We start from the raw sequence: 18455 nt of genomic DNA, 5'->3' as shown, positions 1-18455 counted from the left end.
TGTGATCTTCACTGGTGTCCATGGATTACATGAAATCTTTCCACCTTTATCCACCTTTGTCATGGTAGGGAGAACACGTCAATGGAAGGGTGGGGTCATAGGACAGCACAAGGGTTACACATGAAATCTCTTTTTTTTTAAGCCAGTCCAAATGATAAGCATTTGTTTAAATGCTTTTATGAGCATTTTTCTTATTGATGTTTATTTTAAGCAAGTTTATAATTGTAATTTCGCTTAGCAAAAAGTAATACACTTTAAGTTTATTTTATTAGGTATACTTGAGTATAGATAAAGAATATTATAGTTTATGTACACATTCTTTTAGTATACTGAGTTCTTCTTCAGACTAACATTTACATCATTTAGACAGTATTTCACAGTAAACCGCAACTATACTGCCTTAGTTTTACTATAGACTAAATATACTTGTAGTACACTTTCATTAGCTACTTTTTGCTAAGGGTACCAAGGGTTGTATTTATGTATATTTGATTCAATACTTTTGTCCTCTAAAACAGAGGACAGACGCCAGAGCCAGGGACCATTACCGGAAAAAATGGAAGCAAAAAAATATGAAACGCCGACTTCGGCCTCAACGTTAAACCATTCCACGATCTGAAAAAGGTTGGAGACCACTGCTCTAAACAGCTGTCAATAAAGGATAAAATGTTCATTATACTCAAATCAATAATCAATTTAACTCTGGACTATGAAAAACTTAGCATTTTTGTATTTGTTAAACTGTCCTAGTAAAAATTGATCATCATTTTCAAATTAAAATTTAGCTTGTGGGCATAGCTCCATTTATAGTCACATTTAAATGCTTACTTTTTCCTAAGCATTTAGACTTGTTTTTTTCAAAAATGACATAAATTACAATGAGCAACACCAAACGTACAATTATTACTTTTGTCCTAGAAACAACTTTCTGCAAATAATAAATGCACAATATCCTCAATAGTCTGTTCAGTTTGGCAATCAGCTTTTGCATTTTATAACTGATTTTATTTTTTTGTACAATTAGTTAAGCCCGTTTAGACAACTGGGTTGTAATTCGGGCAATATAAATAAAAATGAATTGAAATAATTAAAAAGGTTAGAAACACAGGATTTAAGTATGTTTTAAATAGGCTTTAACAAAAAAAAATTTACATTTTGACTTTAATTTTTTGAACTTAGCTTCATTTATATTTACTTTTAACATCCTAAATGTTGACCTATTTCGAAGAAATAAAAGTATTAGGCTAAAAACAATTAAGTAAACGAATTCAACAAATAAATATGAATGCATTTTTAGCAACACCTGCTTAAAGTGAATTACTTTGTTCTGTAGAACAAACCATCTATAAAGGATAAAACGCTCAATATGCTCAACAACAACAAAAATTAGGACTGGACAATAAAAAACCTCAGCTTTTGTGTGTCATTTTAAATGGTCCTAATTAAAATCTATTCATAATTTTCCAATTTGTTTAATTCTTGCACGTGGCTGCATTTGAATTCACTCTTAATATCTGAAATGTTTACTAATTTCGATTGATTATAAAAGAAATAGTCACAAAACGACTAAATAAATATTCTAAACAAAAAAATATGAATACATTTGAGGCTACACCTAGCTAAACCCCACAATAAAGGCTATAAAAAAGCCCTTCCGGTGGTCGCCATGGGAACAAAGTTGTTTTTACCGACGGAGCTAGCTTTGTGAATCGTCGTTTCTCCGCGTGCGTTGTTGCTCCGTACCTCTCGGTAAAGGTGAGTAAGGCCTTTCAGACTTTATCAACTCTCGAAGTTTTTGTTTGTTTTTGTTTTTTTTGTATTTTTACTTCATCCAATCGGAGATGAAAAAAGAATGAAAACGGCACGCGGGGTTGGCGGGGCTGTGACGTAGGCGGAAGAGACATTCGAACCCGAACAGTTATTTATTTAGTAGCGGAGAAAAGCAGCTGAGTGAAGGTCTTTCCTGCTGCGTCCAGGACGCTTCTGTTGGTGTGAGAGTTCACCTTCAGGTGATCCAGACGGAAAGTTGGATCAGTTTGATGTGTGAGCTGCAGTTAAATATTTGATGATGAACAGGAATGCAGTAGAATCCACCTGACTCTTGTCGTTCTACTTTATTTTTACCGTTGACATGATGGGTTTGCTTTTATCCTCTGCAGATGGACATGATGGAGAAGTATGAGAAGCTGGCTAAAATTGGAGAAGGCTCCTACGGTGTTGTTTTCAAGTGCAGAAACCGGGACACGGGCCAGATAGTCGCCATCAAGAAGTTCGTGGAGTCTGAGGAGGACCCGGTCATCAAGAAGATCGCCCTGAGGGAGATCCGGATGCTGAAGGTGAGATGGTGTGTCAGAACCGTCCGCTGTGCTGAACGTGGAGTCCGAACGTCTCTGCTGGTCCTACAGCAGCTGAAACACGTCAACCTGGTGAACCTGTTGGAGGTCTTCAGGCGGAAAAGGCGGCTCCATTTGGTCTTTGAGTTCTGCGAGCAGACGGTCCTCAACGAGCTGGACAGACACCCCCGAGGGTAAGTTAGACGGACCCCCAAAACATCTCTGACCGTCAATCAAACAGTTTGTACTTTAAAGCATCATCTTCATCATAAAGCATTTTGAAAGCAGCATCCGTGTTCCACAGGGTTCTGCAACACTAAAAGAACCATTTGGTTCTGTTTTTTTTACAGACCACAACTTTGTTAGGACTTCAAAGTCTCACCTTTACCTTTAGAAGAATCCACTTTACTGATGCTTTTGTCGTCATTAAGCCATCCATTTAGAAAGCTTTTAGTTCTTCACAATAATTGGATCATGAATATTGTTCTACACTTAACCAATGGAACTCATTACAATCCAATCATCCAATTATTACAAGTTCCATTCAGAATAAAATCCCCTCCGTGTTGAATAGGATCCTCCTGCTGCCGCAGATGTACATCAGACGAACACCTCATGTGTCCAAAGATCCAAAGTTCCCTGTTATAACAGTTTTTCTGGGACTCAAATGTAAAACAGAAACTGGCTTCACGTCTCGCTTAGAACGCATTAAGTCAAAAAACACGCTTTAATACCATAAAGGAAACAGAAGAGGTAGAAATAATTTGCCATCTGTTCCAGCAATTTCCTGTGAGGAGGAACATTTAAGAGAAATAGATTAAAGTGGAGGTACCAACGTCTATCTCTGAGTTTACAGTAATGAATCACATTCCATCCTTAATTTAGATCATTTCATCACATTAAACATTTATATTATTATTGAAATGTGCTGTACCTGCAGTCACGCTGCCGGGATTTCCTAATAGAGACAGACTTGGGTTCAAGGTCAGTAGTGGTTTGGTGCTCTTTTGGGGCCACACAAAGTCACAGATTAGCAGTTAAAACTTTCTGTCGAAACTCAAAACTCAATAAAAATCTCATTTGACCAGAACTCAGTTTGTCAAAGACTCAAAGGAAACAGAAAATCCTGAGAATCACAGCTTTATGCAGGTTTATTTAAGTCAAACCAAATCAAAATGACTTTTTATTTCTCCGGTATGAACTTCCTTTGCCGATTGAACTCAGAGCAGAGGCGAACAACCATCAGTGAAATCAATACAACACTCACACGCTCAGTTTGATACAAGCAGTATGAACTCATAGCTGCTGAAACAAATGAAGGAAAGTATGAAATAACCTGAAAGAAAGTCGGCATAGCTGTGGACCTCGCTTAGATGTTTAACAGTCTGGATGTAGCTCTTCCTGTCATGAATAGTAAAGATCTAAATCTACGAACTGTAATGGCTGTGCAGAGAATGTGTGACAATCATTGACATAGACAACTGGACTGCCTTACCTCCGGCTCCAGCGAAATGAAACCAATTCAGTCGCCATTTTTATGCGATGTGGATGTTAGGAGTGGGCGATACTGGGAATTTGGGCATCGACTGTGACTGTGGGTGTGAAGGTCTGAGAACTTGAAGGGACACAGTGTTGATAGAAATCAATGCTCTGCTGCTTCTTCTCTCCCAAAATCTTAAGGAATTCCAGGTTTTGTTCATTTCAAAGAACATTTGTTCTTTTTCAAGATTTTTTTCCTCTATTCTATGCTTTTGTTTCAGAGTACAACGGGATAAATAGAATGGAATCTTGAAAAAAGTCAGATAATGAAAAATCAGGTTTTCTCTGAAATTTCTTTTCAGCATCCTTAAGCTTAAAGAATTCCCAGATCCAGAATTCCTGCTGTACCATTTTTAGGACTTCACCATCTTCTTCTTCTTCTTCCTTTCCTTTCGGCTTTGTCCTTCAGGGGTTGGCATAGCGAATCGGTTTCCTCTGTCTAACGCTGTGTCTGCGTCCTCTCCTCTAACACTAGCTACCTTCATCAAAGCAAACCAAATCAAATCAAATCCATAAACCCCCTCTTTGGTCTTCCTCTAGACCTCTTGGCAGCTCTAGACTTTACCATGATCATTAAAAATTTGAATCAGAAACAGTTGAATATTTTTGGCAGATCCATGCATCATTTTCTTCCTTGATTCAAGAGATAAAAGTAAAAGAAAAACAGTTTTGGGGTTTGTAGATTTTCCTGGAGGTTTCCTTCTCTCTTCTCCCAATTTGATGCTCAGCAAAGGAGAAACATAGAAAAGTCTTAAGTGCGTTTGCCACTTATAGAAACATTTTTAAAATACAGTTCAAGCGATTTCTCCTTTCTGGAAACATCTGGACTTTTGGAGTCAAAAATTTCATTTCCATGGCCTCATTTCCATTGTCCGGTCTCCGTAGAGCTGTGACAGTGTGGGATTTTTGATCACCGCGGTGATGAACCAGCAGGGGGCGCGGTGTCGGGGTTAACCGCACGTAACTTTGCGGTGCACAAAATAGTTCTCAAACAAAACATGTAGTGATATTCATCGCACTCTAACAGTGCGCGTTCGTGTTCGGTATTACAGAGTGAAGAAGAAAAGTAATAAGTCCCCCCCAATACAAAATCCTCCGGCGGGCGGCCGTGTTGCGTACTCAAGAACGGAAATGGAAATGAATACAATGGAAATGAATAATTAGAACGCAGTAAATTTGTCGTATTTCTTCACGAGACGGAAACTTCTGTTGTAGAATGAGGATGTGTGGGTGCTGCTGAAACCACGCGCGCGTGTGTGTAAGAAGAGGGAGCGTGTGCATGCATAGAGGAAGTGAAGGAGAACAGTAATAAAAGGTTTCCCCCAGAAACCCTTGAAGTCTGAACACAGGACTAGCAGAAAAAGTAAATTATCAGGAAAGATGAATGTGTTTAATGTGTTTATTATAGTTCCAATCACGCACCATATGCAGAACTTTCAAAAAAATAAAGTGCGGTGATGAGGTCGTCACCGCGGTGATGCGGTTATCGTCACACCCCTACCCGGTCCGGTTTAGAATGGTTCAGGCAAGCGTTTCCACTCAAAGTTGAACCGTAATGGAGCATGCGGGACTTATTGTGTAGCTTTGCGTAGTAGTGCGACTATAGCATAAGCGTCTATTGACAACAAAGAATCGTCAACTGAAAGACAACAACTGATTGTTTGGAAATGTTGCCGCTGCTTTGGCGCTTGTATAACCTGAACTTGACCTTCCGCTAGTCAACAGGTTTCATTGTGAAACGACAGTAGCTCCGCCCTAACCAATCCAAGCTATTTTTCTATGGACCTATGGCCAAAAAATTGTATGGTTTTTTCTTTACCATTCTGTATCGCTCAGTGGAAACTATCGTTTCCTGAAGACCTTCTCTGTTGGGAATTGGTTCAATAAATGAAACTATAAGCTAACATATGGTTTTAGTGTGTGACGTGTTTTTTGGGGTTTGCTCCGGTGAGAGAAAACCTTCTGAGCGCTGACAGCTGTGCTTTTGGGCTCTCCTGTCTGCTTCTCTGCAGGGTTCCTGAGGCTCAGCTGAAGAGCATCGTGTGGCAGACTCTGCAGGCTGTGAACTTCTGCCACAAACACAACGTCAGTACAGCGTCCCCTCACGTCACTGTAGATGGTCCGTTCCAACTCTGCTCTTTGCAGCTTGTAAGAGCATAGTTGGAACGATGGAAGTTCAAACCTTCTCAAAACTGCTACTGTTGAGACTTCCAGCAGAGGCGAAGAAAACATCTTTGGTTATCTTTTTAAGTTTCCAGATTAAATCCTTTTTTTATGTTTCTACTCATCAGAAAAATGCAGCAGGAACAGGTTCAAAACACCAAAAATACCATCGTCATCGGAGTGGGTCTTTAAAAATGAACTAGGGGAACTTGTAAAGTGATGCTCAAATTCTTAAATTTGGACTGCTACGCATCTCAAACTCTGCAGCTTTTGCCTCCATTTACCGTTTAGCGTTCTTGGAGAAATGAAGAAAAACAGGTCACAGGATGAAAATCCCAAATGCCACATCAAGGATGAATCAATAATCATAATCTTAACAGTTTTTAACAAAGATCAAACAAAATAAAAATCTAAAAAAACAAAAAAACAAAGCAAATGCAAAGTCAATAATATGATAAATGTCTAAAAAAACAACAGACGAAGCTCCACTAAATTGTGTACAGCGTTCCAAGGATTTTTTCCAAGGGGAATAACAATTATGTGTCATAACTCTTATGTTTGTTTTAACCAAAAAGCTAAAAACCTTTCTGAAACCTTCACGTTAAAATCTGAATGAAAATGACCTCACTGTGGGGGTCGGCATCGTTTCTGCATCAGTGTCATGACCTGCAGACAACACTGGGGGTCCAAGCAATAAAATACATGAAAGCGTTTTTAGAAGAAAGTTTCATAAGAAAAGAAAAAGAAAAAAGGATTCTGGGATTACCAAATGGGATGGCAAAGAAACCATTTTGTTGGTTTAAATTCATAACATTATGGAATGATACATTTAATAAGTAATGTATGTTTGCTAGCGCTAACTCAGTTAATTGCCGTTGGGGCTTCCCTGGGCCTCCAGGGCCGTGGCTCCTTCAGGAGAGTCACGGGTTTCATTTCATTCAGGAGAATAAATCATCCCCATTAAATATGAAACACATTAAAAGTCAATGATTTAAATCAAACATCACAAAAATGTTTGGAAGAATGTCACAATCACTTCCCTTTCTCCCAATATTAATGAGAAATGAATGTGACATCATTGATTCCATATAAACATACATCTTCAAAAATCAGCGGATCCTCCCCACTCCCACAGCTTTTTGAGCCTGTTCGTGTTTAATCCGGACTTTCTGGGGTTTTTGGGCAAATCTCCTGTTTTCCGTCACAAGTTCTGACTGTTGTGTGGGTCAGATCAGCCAGAACGTTTGTCCCAGACCCCTGCAGAGACGAAACGATTGTTTGGATCATAATTTACTGCCTTTTTAAACAGTCTGTAGAAAATGCCTGTGTGTGTTTGTGGTTTTCTGCACACTGCAGTGAAAGCCACACACAGTGACTCCGACCTCCGCAGCTTCACTAATCTATCATGTCACGCAGCGACCCTCCTTTACATAACAAATCCACGTAAACAGCTTACGCAACACATCTCAGATCCCGTTCATATCTGGATCAGCAGCAGCTCCCTGATTGTTGGAGTTCTGGGTTTTCAGTTTCCAGGTTGTGGTCGTTTGATCAGGAAAGTCTGATCCAATCACAAGTAATCGCTGGACACGTGTGAAGACGAACATTCATGGTGGATTGTTAAACACAAACATGTGAACGTCCAGTCCGTCATTTTAAGGAAGTTAAAGACTCACTTTGATTCAAATCCTGTTTTGTTACATTCTAATGAACTCCTGCCGCTCTGCAGAAACTATGTTCTAGAAACCAACACAGGTTTTCAGACTTTTCTGTTCTTTTTGTCAGAGGGGGGGGGGGGGGGGGGGGGGATTGGACTCCATGGCTGCATAAATAATCTCTTTATGCCGCATGCTCATTTTCAATGTAACCAGCTGATCAGAGAAACACTTCTAAGTATTTCATTTAAGGTTATTTTAAGTGAAAGTGTTGTCAGAAGCCTCACTCTTTTACACCTTTTTGCTTGACTGTAAACCTGGGTGTCAATCAAAGTGCCTTTTTTAACCCTGTGCTTCCTGACCTGAATGGACTTGTTCCCCTGTGGTTTCAGAGGCTCTCTCTCTCTCTCTCTGACACACAGGTGTGTGAGTTTTTTATGTGGGTTGTGGCTTTTGTCGTCTGTAATCCTCCAGCTTTAACAGGATCTTCCGCCCCGGCGGTGGGCTCCTCCTCCTATGGCGTTCCCTAAACCCCGGCCTGATTGTTTGCCCTCAGTGCATCCACCGTGACGTCAAGCCGGAGAACATCCTCCTCACCAAGACTGGAGTCATCAAGCTGTGTGACTTTGGCTTCGCCCGCATCCTGAGTAGGTGACTCCGTGTGTTTCTGTGGTGCTTTCATGAGTCATTGGGCTCCGATGGGCTGCCGCCGCCGTCGCCGCCGCCGCCGCCGCCTCACTTTCATTGTTCAGACAGTGAGTGTGAGCGGTGTCTCCGCTTACCCCCGTCAGGTGTGGGGGTTGTGTTACCATACATCCAGGACTCCGTCAGCGTGTCTGTAATCCCTTCTCTGACATCGCTCGCGCCGTTCACCGTGCCGCTGCAGTTATGTCCGTCTGTCTGTGTCGGTCCCCCAGCCGGACCCGAGGACGATTACACGGACTACGTGGCGACCCGCTGGTACCGCGCCCCCGAGCTGCTGGTCGGGGACACGCAGTACGGCCCCCCGGTGGACGTGTGGGCTCTGGGTTGCGTCTTTGCCGAGCTGCTGGACGGGAATCCGCTCTGGCCCGGAAAATCTGACGTTGACCAGCTGTACCTCATCCGAAAAACTCTGGGTACACAAATTTCATGCATCCCTCCATCCCATAATAGCAGGCAGACACGCATTCCTCTATGAGACCACATCAAGAATTGTTCAAAAACGTTTTCAAAGTCTGCATGAAAAAGCTTGAATTTAGTGTGTTGAAGTTTTCATGGTTTGACCTCTGACCTCAGGTGACCTGATCCCTCATCACCAGCAGATCTTCAGATCAAACGTTTTCTTCAGCGGCGTCAGCATCCCTGACCCCGACGCAACCGTGCGTGACACCCCCTCCCCCCACCCCCGCCTGTCGTTGATGACATCCGGTCTCAGACTCTGTTTCTGTGTTTGCCAGGAGCCTTTGGAGAAACGCTTTCAGGGGGCGTCGCCCCAGGCCCTTCAGGTCATGAAGGTGCGCTTGAACTACGCTCGCCATCGCCATTGCTCACCTGCTTCCAGCAAGCATCCTTCATGACCTCCACCTGAACTCTTGTGTGAGCAGTCCTGCCTGGTGATGGACCCCTCCCTGCGGCTGTCCTGCCAGGAGCTGCTGGAGCTGCCCTACTTTCAGGAGGAGGCCGGGGTCGGCTGGGGCCGCGAGGCGGAGCGCCCAGGACGGCGATTCGACAGAGGCTTCCGACGCCGACAGGCCGGGGTAAACGGTGCACACACCTCTGACGGGAATCAAACGCTGGTTTTGGAGGCTTTTATCCAGGAATCAGAGAAGATCAAAGAGCTTCCTGTGAACGTCTGTCAGCTGAGGGTTCCGGTCATTTCTGACACGGAAATCGACTTTTGTTAATAAATAAAATGAGGTCAGATCAGGATCAGCTTCAAGTGAAGGAAAAGCGTCTCAAACTCCAAAGTACACATTGTAAAAGTATTTTAAATATTATTTGAACAGATATCATTTTTAAATTTGAGGAAAAAATGAATAAAAAAAACATGTAAACCTAAAACCGCTACCAAATGACAAAAAAAACCTTCCAATTTGTATTTTCAATTTTTGTTTTTTCGTTTCTCTCAATTTAAAGTTTTAATCCAGACTTTTTGTTTTCAGAGTTGAGCCTAACCTTACTTGGGGGGTGGGGCTTTGAGCGCTGTTCTGCAGGGGAAATGATGTCACCTAAAGTGCCAGTCATGTCCTGGTACCCAATTGGCTCAAAGCCACGCCCCCCTCGTACAATTGGGCTCAACACCAGAAAAATGGAAATTCTGAATTAAAACTGTAAACTGAGGACTGAAAGAGAAGAGGGAAAGAAAAGAAAAAAAGTTCCGTCCATCTTTTTCCGCTCATCCCGGACCGGGTCGTGGTAGCAGCACCAGACCTTCCTCGCCCCGGCCACCTCCTCCAGCTCCTCTGGGGCACCCTGAGGCGTTCTTCCTCAAAATACGGTACTTTAACTCCTCTTAAAAAAAAAACAACCTTTTTGTCATTTGGTAACAGTTTTGGGTTTATAGTTTTCTTTTTAATTCAAGCTTTTAAATATTTCTTCAAACTTAAAACATTTTTTTTGAATATTTCTTTCAAGGTTACCAGGTGTACTTTCTAGCCTAAACTGCTTTCAGGTTCTTCTTTAAGTTACCAATGTGGTTTTTCTTCACTTCACTCCATACAATCTTCAGTCCTGCAGAAAGGATGGAATGTCAGAGTTACAGCTGTTAAAACATTTAGCCTGAACAACAAAACAGAAACATTTTACAAGTGCAGACAGGGAGCTCCTCACGTCCAGGTCGCCCAAAAAAATGTTCACTTAAAGTCCAAAAATAAAAAACTCAGCTGATGGATTTTTAAAACCGTCTTTTTTTTCTTTTGATGTTCGTCTAAGTTGGCTGTTAGAAGTGAGAAATTTGATATTTGTTCTATCTGACAGAATGTAACTTAACCTATAAGTAAAGAACTGTTAATCATAGATATACAACGGTAAAGGAAATCAAATTGTTGAAGGTTTAGAGGATTTTACAGATGATCTTCTTTCTGCTTTAATTTGAGTAAATGAAAAAAAGGGAGAAGCTGAAGCTCTGCCCGGCGTTTTCATCAAAGTCTTGTTGCAGGGGAACACTTCCTAAATATTTCAGGTGCGAACAGGTGATCAGGTTCAGCCGTGCATGTGCCGAGTAACAAGAAGCACGTCTGTGTTGTCGGTGCTGGTCATCAGCCGCTCGTTAGCAACTCAACCCTAACCTGGTTTGTTCCCGGGACACCCGATCACGCTCTTTAAAACCCAGCCTGTGGGGTATTTTTGGATCAGAACCACACACCCGTGGCTTAAAGCTGTTAGACAAAGAGCCTCGATTGAACACGCCCCGGCAGCGTCCTCAACCTGCCCCCACGCCCTCTGAAACACCACCTTCCTGTATGTCCCCAGGCGCAGTACCTGCCTCAGCTGCTGCACAGCAACGTCTCGCCGGCTCCAGACGTGAAGAAACACGTCAAGCCCAAGTATCACCTGCCCAACATCTAAACCCCACAGGGGAACAGGAAGACGTGTGCATGTGGAATGAATGTTTTTCCAAACTGCCGTGTTAAACCCGTCAGTGTTCCGTTTTTTAAGTCCTGTGAAAGAAGCACATTCATCAATGTGCCATGAAAAGTGACTTTCCCACCAAACGGTCCCTCAAAACTAAACCTTACAACACGTGTTTGTCCTGATTCTGGAGAAATTATATTTGAAGACTCAATGGGGGAAAAATTTGGATACATTTTTTTAAAAATTGATCATTTTCTCCAGTTTTGCTAGCAGATTAATCTGCTTTCAAAATGCGTTTTCATAAAATCAACATGAAAGTACATTTTGAAAGCAGATAAATCTGCTTTCAACTTTCATGTTGATTTGTGAATGTCTAATTCCTTTGTCTTGATCTTATTTTTTTGGATTCTAAATTGTGTTATTTAAGTGAAACTGCTTTTCTTTGTGTTTTGATGTTGTTCAGCCCACTGGCTCGCTAAGGTTAAAGTTGTTGTTGTGCCATTGAATCCACTAAACACACCCAGACCAGAACCTTCCTGTTTCTGAGGAAAAGCCTCAGAGAGAGGAGGAAGTTGGTGCTTTTAACCGTGCAGACGTCCCCAAAGAGTGTAGGGGTGCATTCAGACTGGACACATTTGAAGTGAACCCGAGTTCGTTTCCCTGATTGATACCGAAACAGTTTTTAGTCAGAAATCACCCAAGCAGACCGTGGTCCGGGACCAGGAACTGCTCTCTTACCCGTCTTTGGAGGTTTGTTCGGTTTGTTTCCAATCAGACTGAGCTTCAGCTCGCTCTGAGTTTCCTCAGTCGGAATAGAATCCGTTCCCAGAGCGGAACAACTGAACCAAACGGCCACCGTAGACGAGTAGGAATGAAGCAGCAGACAAATTTGTTACGTCTATTTTAACACAGCCGAAAACGCTTCCTAAATGCTTTTCTGTGTCGTTACGCGGCACAAAACCCGGCGCTGCTGTGATGTCATCCTAAAAGCTACCTTGTAACAGAATTCGCTCCAAACAGCACCAGAACACCCCAACGATGAGACCCAGCAACCCGTTGAAATGTGGTCGGATGAATGTAGGCTCATCAAAACAACTTTTAACGTGACACACATTGATTCTCGCTGTTTTCCCAACAATCTATATGTCATAAACATTTATCAGCGTACCTTCATAGCCGTCTCCTTGGCAATGGCCCTGCAGCACACCACCACTGGACCAAAGCAACAAAAGGTAAACCTGACATTCATACACACGTTTAAAATCGGTCGGCAAAATATAAAGTTGGAATCAGCAGAAACACAGGACTTCCATTATTTCTGTCTCTAGCTGCTTTGCCCCGCCCTCGTAATTCCTGGTCAATGAGTGAAGAGATCTTTAGTCACATGGTTTTGTTTACAAGCTTTGGTTGGAAACAGTAAAGTCAGCATGACGGCAGTCTGAATCCAGACCAAATGATTTTTCCAGTGTGCATACACCCTTAGTGGCACCCCCAGCCAAATTATGCAACAAAAAAACACAACTTATAAATACATAAAATACAGTAGCTAGAAACAGGAAAGATCATAAAATGTTAGTATCTTTGTGTTTATTTGATTCTTATCCAAGGCACTTTGATGAGAATGATTGTTAATACAGACGACGGTTTCTTTATCTTCCAGTTGTTTTGTGATTTTTTATCAAGAAAAAAAATTAGCCTTGGTTCATAAACACTTGATCTAGAAGACTAATAACAAAAAAGCTGCCATCTTGGACCTCTACCTTCCTCTCAAACCCGCTCAGATCACATCGTTCTGAACGATCTCATTTTAAATAGGAATTTTTTGAATATAGGTCATCTCAGTACAGATGTTTCCTGCTAAGTTGTTGTGTCTTCAAGTAAAGTTATTTTAACTAGAAACTTGACAAAGACACTCGGTAAGAGTTTGACTTTTGCAGTGTAAATAGTTTGCTTTTCAGATCTGGATGCTTCCACCAAATGCAGGTGATGTTCTTCACCTGATTAAGGTTTAATCGGAGCTGCAGACAGAGTATTTTTTTTTTTTTTTTTTTTTTTAAATACTCTGCAGACAGAGTATTGATCGGACAGCGATCCAGCTGAGCCAGCGTCAGCGCACCGACAGCCCGACACCTCAGCCGACCTACGGGTCTCAGATGACACTGATGCTGCATCTGTGTGAGGACCTGCTGCTTCTTCAGAAGCTTCCTCTGCTGAGGAGCATCTATACATGGTGATCACGTTGCAGTGAAGCCTCTGTACTCTATCATGTTTGGACAAAAGGGGAAATGTAAACTAGACATCAATAAAAAGAAATAAAAGTAGATTTTACGACTTAGTTCTTTTAAGAGTTACTTCTGTTCCAGACCAACCAATCAGAGCCTCAGATCTGCAGAAACAGCTTGAAGGATCACGTTTCCAACAACTTTCCAGTCGGATCCTGGAAAGTCGAGATTGTCTTATAGCAAAGGGGAGGAGAAATAGCTCAAAGGACAGATTGCATCCGAGTGTTCTCCGATGATGTTTGCAGGACTCGTGCTGCCTCTGAAGGTGAAGGTCTGGTTGTGCATGAAGTTCATGCATGTTGGTTAAGAGGGCGGGGCTAAGACCATCTCACTTTGTCATATGTTTTGCTTTAACTTAGTTTACCAATCTATCTTCAGCCATAGACTTGTCCTCAGGAGTGCAGCCTCTGTTTCCATGACCAAGATGAAGCCTCGCCCGTCTCCCTTGGCAGAGTCCACACTAGGAGTGCTGACCGAGCCGTAGACCTGTGGCTTGGGTTGTCTTCTTTGGCATTTTACTTTCTTTCATACAAAACCGCCCCACTCTTTGTGAAGAACAACCAAAGCTTGTTGGAGATCTTCTCGTCATCCAGTAGCTTGTTGGCCTTGTGGGAGAGCGTCAGCCTAGAGACTGGAAGGTTGACAGTTCAAATCCATGACCGAGTCATACCAAAGACTCTAAGAAAGGGTCTCTCTGCTTGACACTCAGCATTAAGGGGTTGGATTGGGGGATTTAAACCACCAAATGGTTCCCGAGGGTGTCTGCAGCTCACCGCTCCCCAGGGGAGGGGTCAAATGCAGAGAACAAATTTCACAGACCTAGTAACAACTAATATGACTTTAACATGAAAGAACAACTCCATAGTGATGACTTCTCCTTTGCTTTGAAGAAGGACAGAAGCTCCTCCAAAAGATGGCTGTACCCTTTTCTTTAGTGAAGAGAAATCATGAAACATTTTTGCTCCATTGGGTTCATCCATGGATACACCCAAACTTGCATTAAAAAACAAAGTGAATGCTAAGATCAGAACTATACTTTCTAAAAGTGATGCTGAAAAACTCATCCATGCATTTGTTACGTCTAGACTGGATTACTGCAACTCCAGTCTCCAGCTTGTTCAGAATGCAGCAGCTAGATTGTTAGCAGGAACTAGCAGATGAGATCACATCACTCCTGTGACAGAGCCCCCCTGCTTACCTGTAAGGCCTTACATGGTATGGCGCCGTCCTATATGTCAAAGACCTCATAGTGCCTTACCACCCAAACAGAACGCTTCACTCCCAAAATGCTTGTGGTTCCTAGAATTAGTAAAAGTACAGTTGGAGGTAGAGCGTTTAGCCACCAAGCCCCTGTTTTATGGAATAAACTCCCAGCTCATGGAACAGAGGCCGACACAGTTTCTACATTGAAAGTTAGACTCTAAACATTCCTCTTTGGACAGGATTATTGCCAGACTAGCTAGTAATCAAAGAATATTTCAGTTTACAATTGTACAAGTGTTACAAACTAAAGACCTGTTTCTCTATTTCCACTATTCTCAAAACATTTAGAAAAAATATTAAATGACAAATTATTTTTTTTATATATCGATAAATATAACATTATAAATGAAACCAATGTGGTTTTAGAGAAAAACAGATCAACCTCATTGGCTATCATTGATGCTGTGGAGGAAATCACAAATGCTCTGGATGAAAAGAAATATGCAGCTGGAATTTTCATTGACTTAAAAAAAGCATTTGCCTCTCAATCATAACATCCTACTTGACAAACTCAAGCGCTAACTTGGGTCAAAAGCTATTTAATGGGAAGAAAACAATTTGTCACGATTGATGAATTTACATTTAATTAATGTGTGAAAGCAGATAACATAAAAAGGGAATACCCAAAGAAAGTAAACAGATTTTCAAAACTACAATGGTCAAAGTAATCACAAGTTGTCTGTGGATTTTATTGGGAATATATTTAGGCTGCTGATTTAAACAATCTAACTGCAGACAGTCCTTCCTGCAGCAGGTGGGAGGTGTACTCCATTGGATAAAGCTTTCTTCTCACCATCTTGAAGCTCCTGGGTGGATCTCTTCCTTCAGCGTGGAGTGGCGATGAGCTCGTACCGACAATGCTGGTTGGTAAGGCCGCTGTACTCTGGATCCAAGTTAATGCTGTCGGGACCGTTGGGGGCAGAAAAGGTGAAGTTCTGCAGGAGCGACACAATGAAGACAAACAGCTCCATCCGAGCCAGAGACTCTCCAACACAGGCTCTTTTCCCTACAAGCACACAGAAGTGTTAGTGGAACAAAGACACTGAGGTTCTACAGGATCAACGGTCTGGAGTTCTACCTGCAGAAAACGGCACAAATCCAGGGTTCTTCTTGAAGTTTCCGTTCTGGTCCAGAAAGTTTTGGGGGTTGAAGGACCAGGGAGATGACCACAGCTTATCTTCTCTAAGCACAGAGTGCAGCATGGGAAAAATCATGGTGTCCTTTAAAAAAACCAAAGAGTTTTAGGTTTTTATGTTTAATTGGCTTCATTCTGAGCTGGTGGAACGTGGAGCACCTTGGGGATGGTGTAACCTCTGAATGAAATGTCCTTCAGAGAATAGTGAGGGAGGCTGAAGGGGGCGAGGTCCATGAAGCGCTGCACCTCGTGGATGACGGCGTCTGTGAAGGGGAGGGACTTCCTGTCCTCCATGGAGGGGCATCGTTCTCTCCCGATGACAGAGTCGATCTCCTCCTGCATTTTCTCTGCAGAACAAAGAAACCTTCTTCCTCTGTTCTGCTGCAGTGACCTGTGACGGAGTTCTGCAGGAGAACATACCCTGTATTTTGGGGTGTTTGATCAGCACACTCAGAGCGTATCTGATGGTGGAGCTGGTGGTTTCTGTTCCTGCCAGGAACAGATTCTGAACCATAGCAAGCAGGTTCTCATAGTGGAACTCAGATGTGGGATTGTCCTTTTCCTGAAATGAAAAAAGAAAGTTTAACTGTTTGAGAAAATGAGAGAAAAAAAATCCAGAAAATCACATTGTCTGATTTTTAAAGAATTTATTTGTAAATTATGGGGGAAAGTAAGTATTTGGTCAATAACAAAAGTTCAACTCAATACTTTGTTATATACCTTTGTTAACAATGTCAGCAGTCAAACGTTTCTGTAATTCTTCACAAGGTTTTCACAAACTGTTTTTATATTTTGGCCCATTCCTCCATGCAGATCTTCTCTAGAGCATTGATGTTTTGGGGCTGTTGCTGGGCAACACAGACTTTCAACTCCCTCCAAAGATTTTCTACACGGTTGAAATCTGGAGACCGGCTAGGCCGATCCAGGACTTTGAAATGCTTCTTACGAAGCCACTCCTTCGTTACCCGGGCAGTGTGTTTGGGATTGTTGTCATGATGAAAGACCCAGCCACGTTTCATCTTCAATGCAATTGCTGATGGAAGGAGGTTTTCACTCAAAATCTGATGATACATGGCCCCATTCATTCTTTTCTTTACCCACCTGAAAGAAAAGATCATGTCTAGACACTGGGCAATCAAATCCGCCACCCAGACCAGGGCCAGAGAGCAGAAAGGCACAGGAGCGCAGTGCAACTCCAGTCCTTATAATAATAATAATAATAATAATAATAATAATAAATTTTATTTAGAATGTGCTTTACATTTTACATAAAATCTCAAAGCGCTGCCAAAGGAAGCCCCCCCTCCACACCAAGGGGCCCAATACAAGTCCCCATCCCAGTAAAGTAGCAGCCCTCCACCACCCAGAAATTCCTGAGCACCCCCACCAACCCCAGGCATGAGCCAGGGGTTGGTGAATGCCTTTGTAATTCTACAAAGGCATTCATGCAGAGGAACAAGTACAATGTTCTGGAATGGCCATCTCAGTCCCCAGACCTGAATATGATTGAAAATCTGTGGTTGATTGAAAGCGGGCTATCCATGCTCGGAAGCCATCAAATCTGACTGAACTGGAGATGTTTTGCAAAGAGGAATGGTCCAAAATACCTTCAACCACAATCCAGGCCCTTATTGGAAGCTATAGGAAGCGATTGGAAAAGGAGGATCTACTAAATATTGATGGCATGTTTCTGTTGGGGTGCCCAAATTTATGCACCTGCCTATTTTTGTTTAAGTAATTATTGCACAGTTTCTTTAAATCCAATAAACTTCATTTTACTTCTCAAATATCACTGTGTTCATCAGCTATATGAAATATTTAACTGAAACTGATGATCCAAACAACCAATAATTTATGAAGAAAAATCTTGGAAATTATCAGGGGTGCCCAAACTTTCTCATACCACTGTAATTCCGGTCAGACACAAACTGCAACCATTAATATCTCCTTCTTGATCAGTTCTCAAACGTTTGTCACTTCCGTTAAATGAAGGTGACGTAACCCTCATGTTGCCAAATCCCAGTCCCTGATTGGTCGAAGTTCAACTGGCTTAACTTTCAACGGTTCAGCCCAAAAACGGTTTTAAAGTCCCACTCCAACTATAATCTTTTCTACTATATTTTTTTTTCCATTGGTCTTAAATTAAGATTGTGACCCACCAATGGCAGTTGCTGCATCACAAACCCAATCATTTTCAAACCATGGTTTTTCATCCACTCCTAATTCATCTCAATTTGAGTAAAAGAATACTCAAAAAGGCAGTTTTAATCTTAATGAATCTTTTATGTATGTCCTCCTTCTGTGTTTTGATAAAGTAAGATTTCTTGGGCATATGATCTTAGAGGACATTTCAGGTGATGCCGATATCTACAGGCAGTGTCGGCTGGTGTGGGAGATAATACTGTACATGCTTCACTACAAACCTTCATATTTATGTTTACCTTTAAGTTAAGAACATCAGAAAACACTCCCCTCTTGTCCATTAGTAATTTTGTGTTTAGTACCCAGCACTCTCAGTCAGATAAGTGGA

At 42.0% G+C, this 18455-nt stretch overlaps 2 protein-coding genes across 6 annotated transcripts in view; one reads left to right on the top strand and one right to left on the bottom strand.

Moving 5' to 3' along the window:
* The first annotated feature begins 1260 nt into the window (after positions 1 to 1260).
* LOC101157382 (cyclin-dependent kinase-like 1) lies at positions 1261 to 12904 on the top strand. 5 transcript variants are annotated; one of them, XM_011482218.2, is made up of 10 exons: positions 1780 to 2043; positions 2160 to 2336; positions 2406 to 2527; positions 5885 to 5957; positions 8247 to 8337; positions 8608 to 8808; positions 8969 to 9051; positions 9130 to 9186; positions 9277 to 9429; positions 11144 to 12904. In XM_011482218.2, the coding sequence occupies exons 2-10, from the start codon at positions 2160 to 2162 to the stop codon at positions 11237 to 11239; spliced, it is 1053 nt and encodes a 350-aa protein (XP_011480520.1). In that variant the 5' UTR covers positions 1780 to 2043; the 3' UTR covers positions 11240 to 12904. The 5 variants fall into 5 exon arrangements, with proteins under 5 accessions (XP_011480519.1, XP_020563690.1, XP_020563689.1 ...); XM_011482217.3 differs by lacking the exons at positions 1780 to 2043; positions 11144 to 12904 and adding an exon at positions 1261 to 1755 and having other exon boundaries at positions 9277 to 9630; XM_020708031.2 differs by lacking the exon at positions 11144 to 12904 and having other exon boundaries at positions 1771 to 2043; positions 2409 to 2527; positions 9277 to 9635.
* A 2447-nt stretch (positions 12905 to 15351) lies between these two features.
* The window catches only part of LOC101157144 (cytochrome P450 2F3), a 32310-nt gene continuing 29206 nt past the window's right edge, over positions 15352 to 18455 (bottom strand). The window contains exons 7-10 of the mRNA XM_023961468.1: positions 16346 to 16487; positions 16085 to 16272; positions 15869 to 16010; positions 15352 to 15796 (exon numbers count right to left, since the gene is read on the bottom strand). Coding sequence (XP_023817236.1) covers positions 15615 to 15796; positions 15869 to 16010; positions 16085 to 16272; positions 16346 to 16487 — 654 coding nt within the window. The 3' untranslated portion in view covers positions 15352 to 15614. The remainder of the gene's footprint in view (positions 15797 to 15868; positions 16011 to 16084; positions 16273 to 16345; positions 16488 to 18455) is intronic.

The sequence above is a fragment of the Oryzias latipes genome, chromosome 13 (assembly GCF_002234675.1).
Source record: "Oryzias latipes chromosome 13, ASM223467v1".
NCBI lineage: Eukaryota > Metazoa > Chordata > Actinopteri > Beloniformes > Adrianichthyidae > Oryzias > Oryzias latipes.
Note: the sequence above shows the minus strand (reverse complement) of the source record. Positions and strands in the feature narration are given on the sequence as shown.

Coding starts and splice junctions, on each gene's coding strand:
- LOC101157382 (XM_020708030.2), top strand. CDS start 2,160: ATGGACATGATGGAGAAGTATGAGAAGCTGGCTAAAATTGGAGAAGGC. Junction 8,809..8,968: donor CCTCATCCGAAAAACTCTGG/GTACACAAATTT, acceptor CTCTGACCTCAG/GTGACCTGATCCCTCATCAC. Junction 9,052..9,129: donor TCCCTGACCCCGACGCAACC/GTGCGTGACACC, acceptor TGTGTTTGCCAG/GAGCCTTTGGAGAAACGCTT.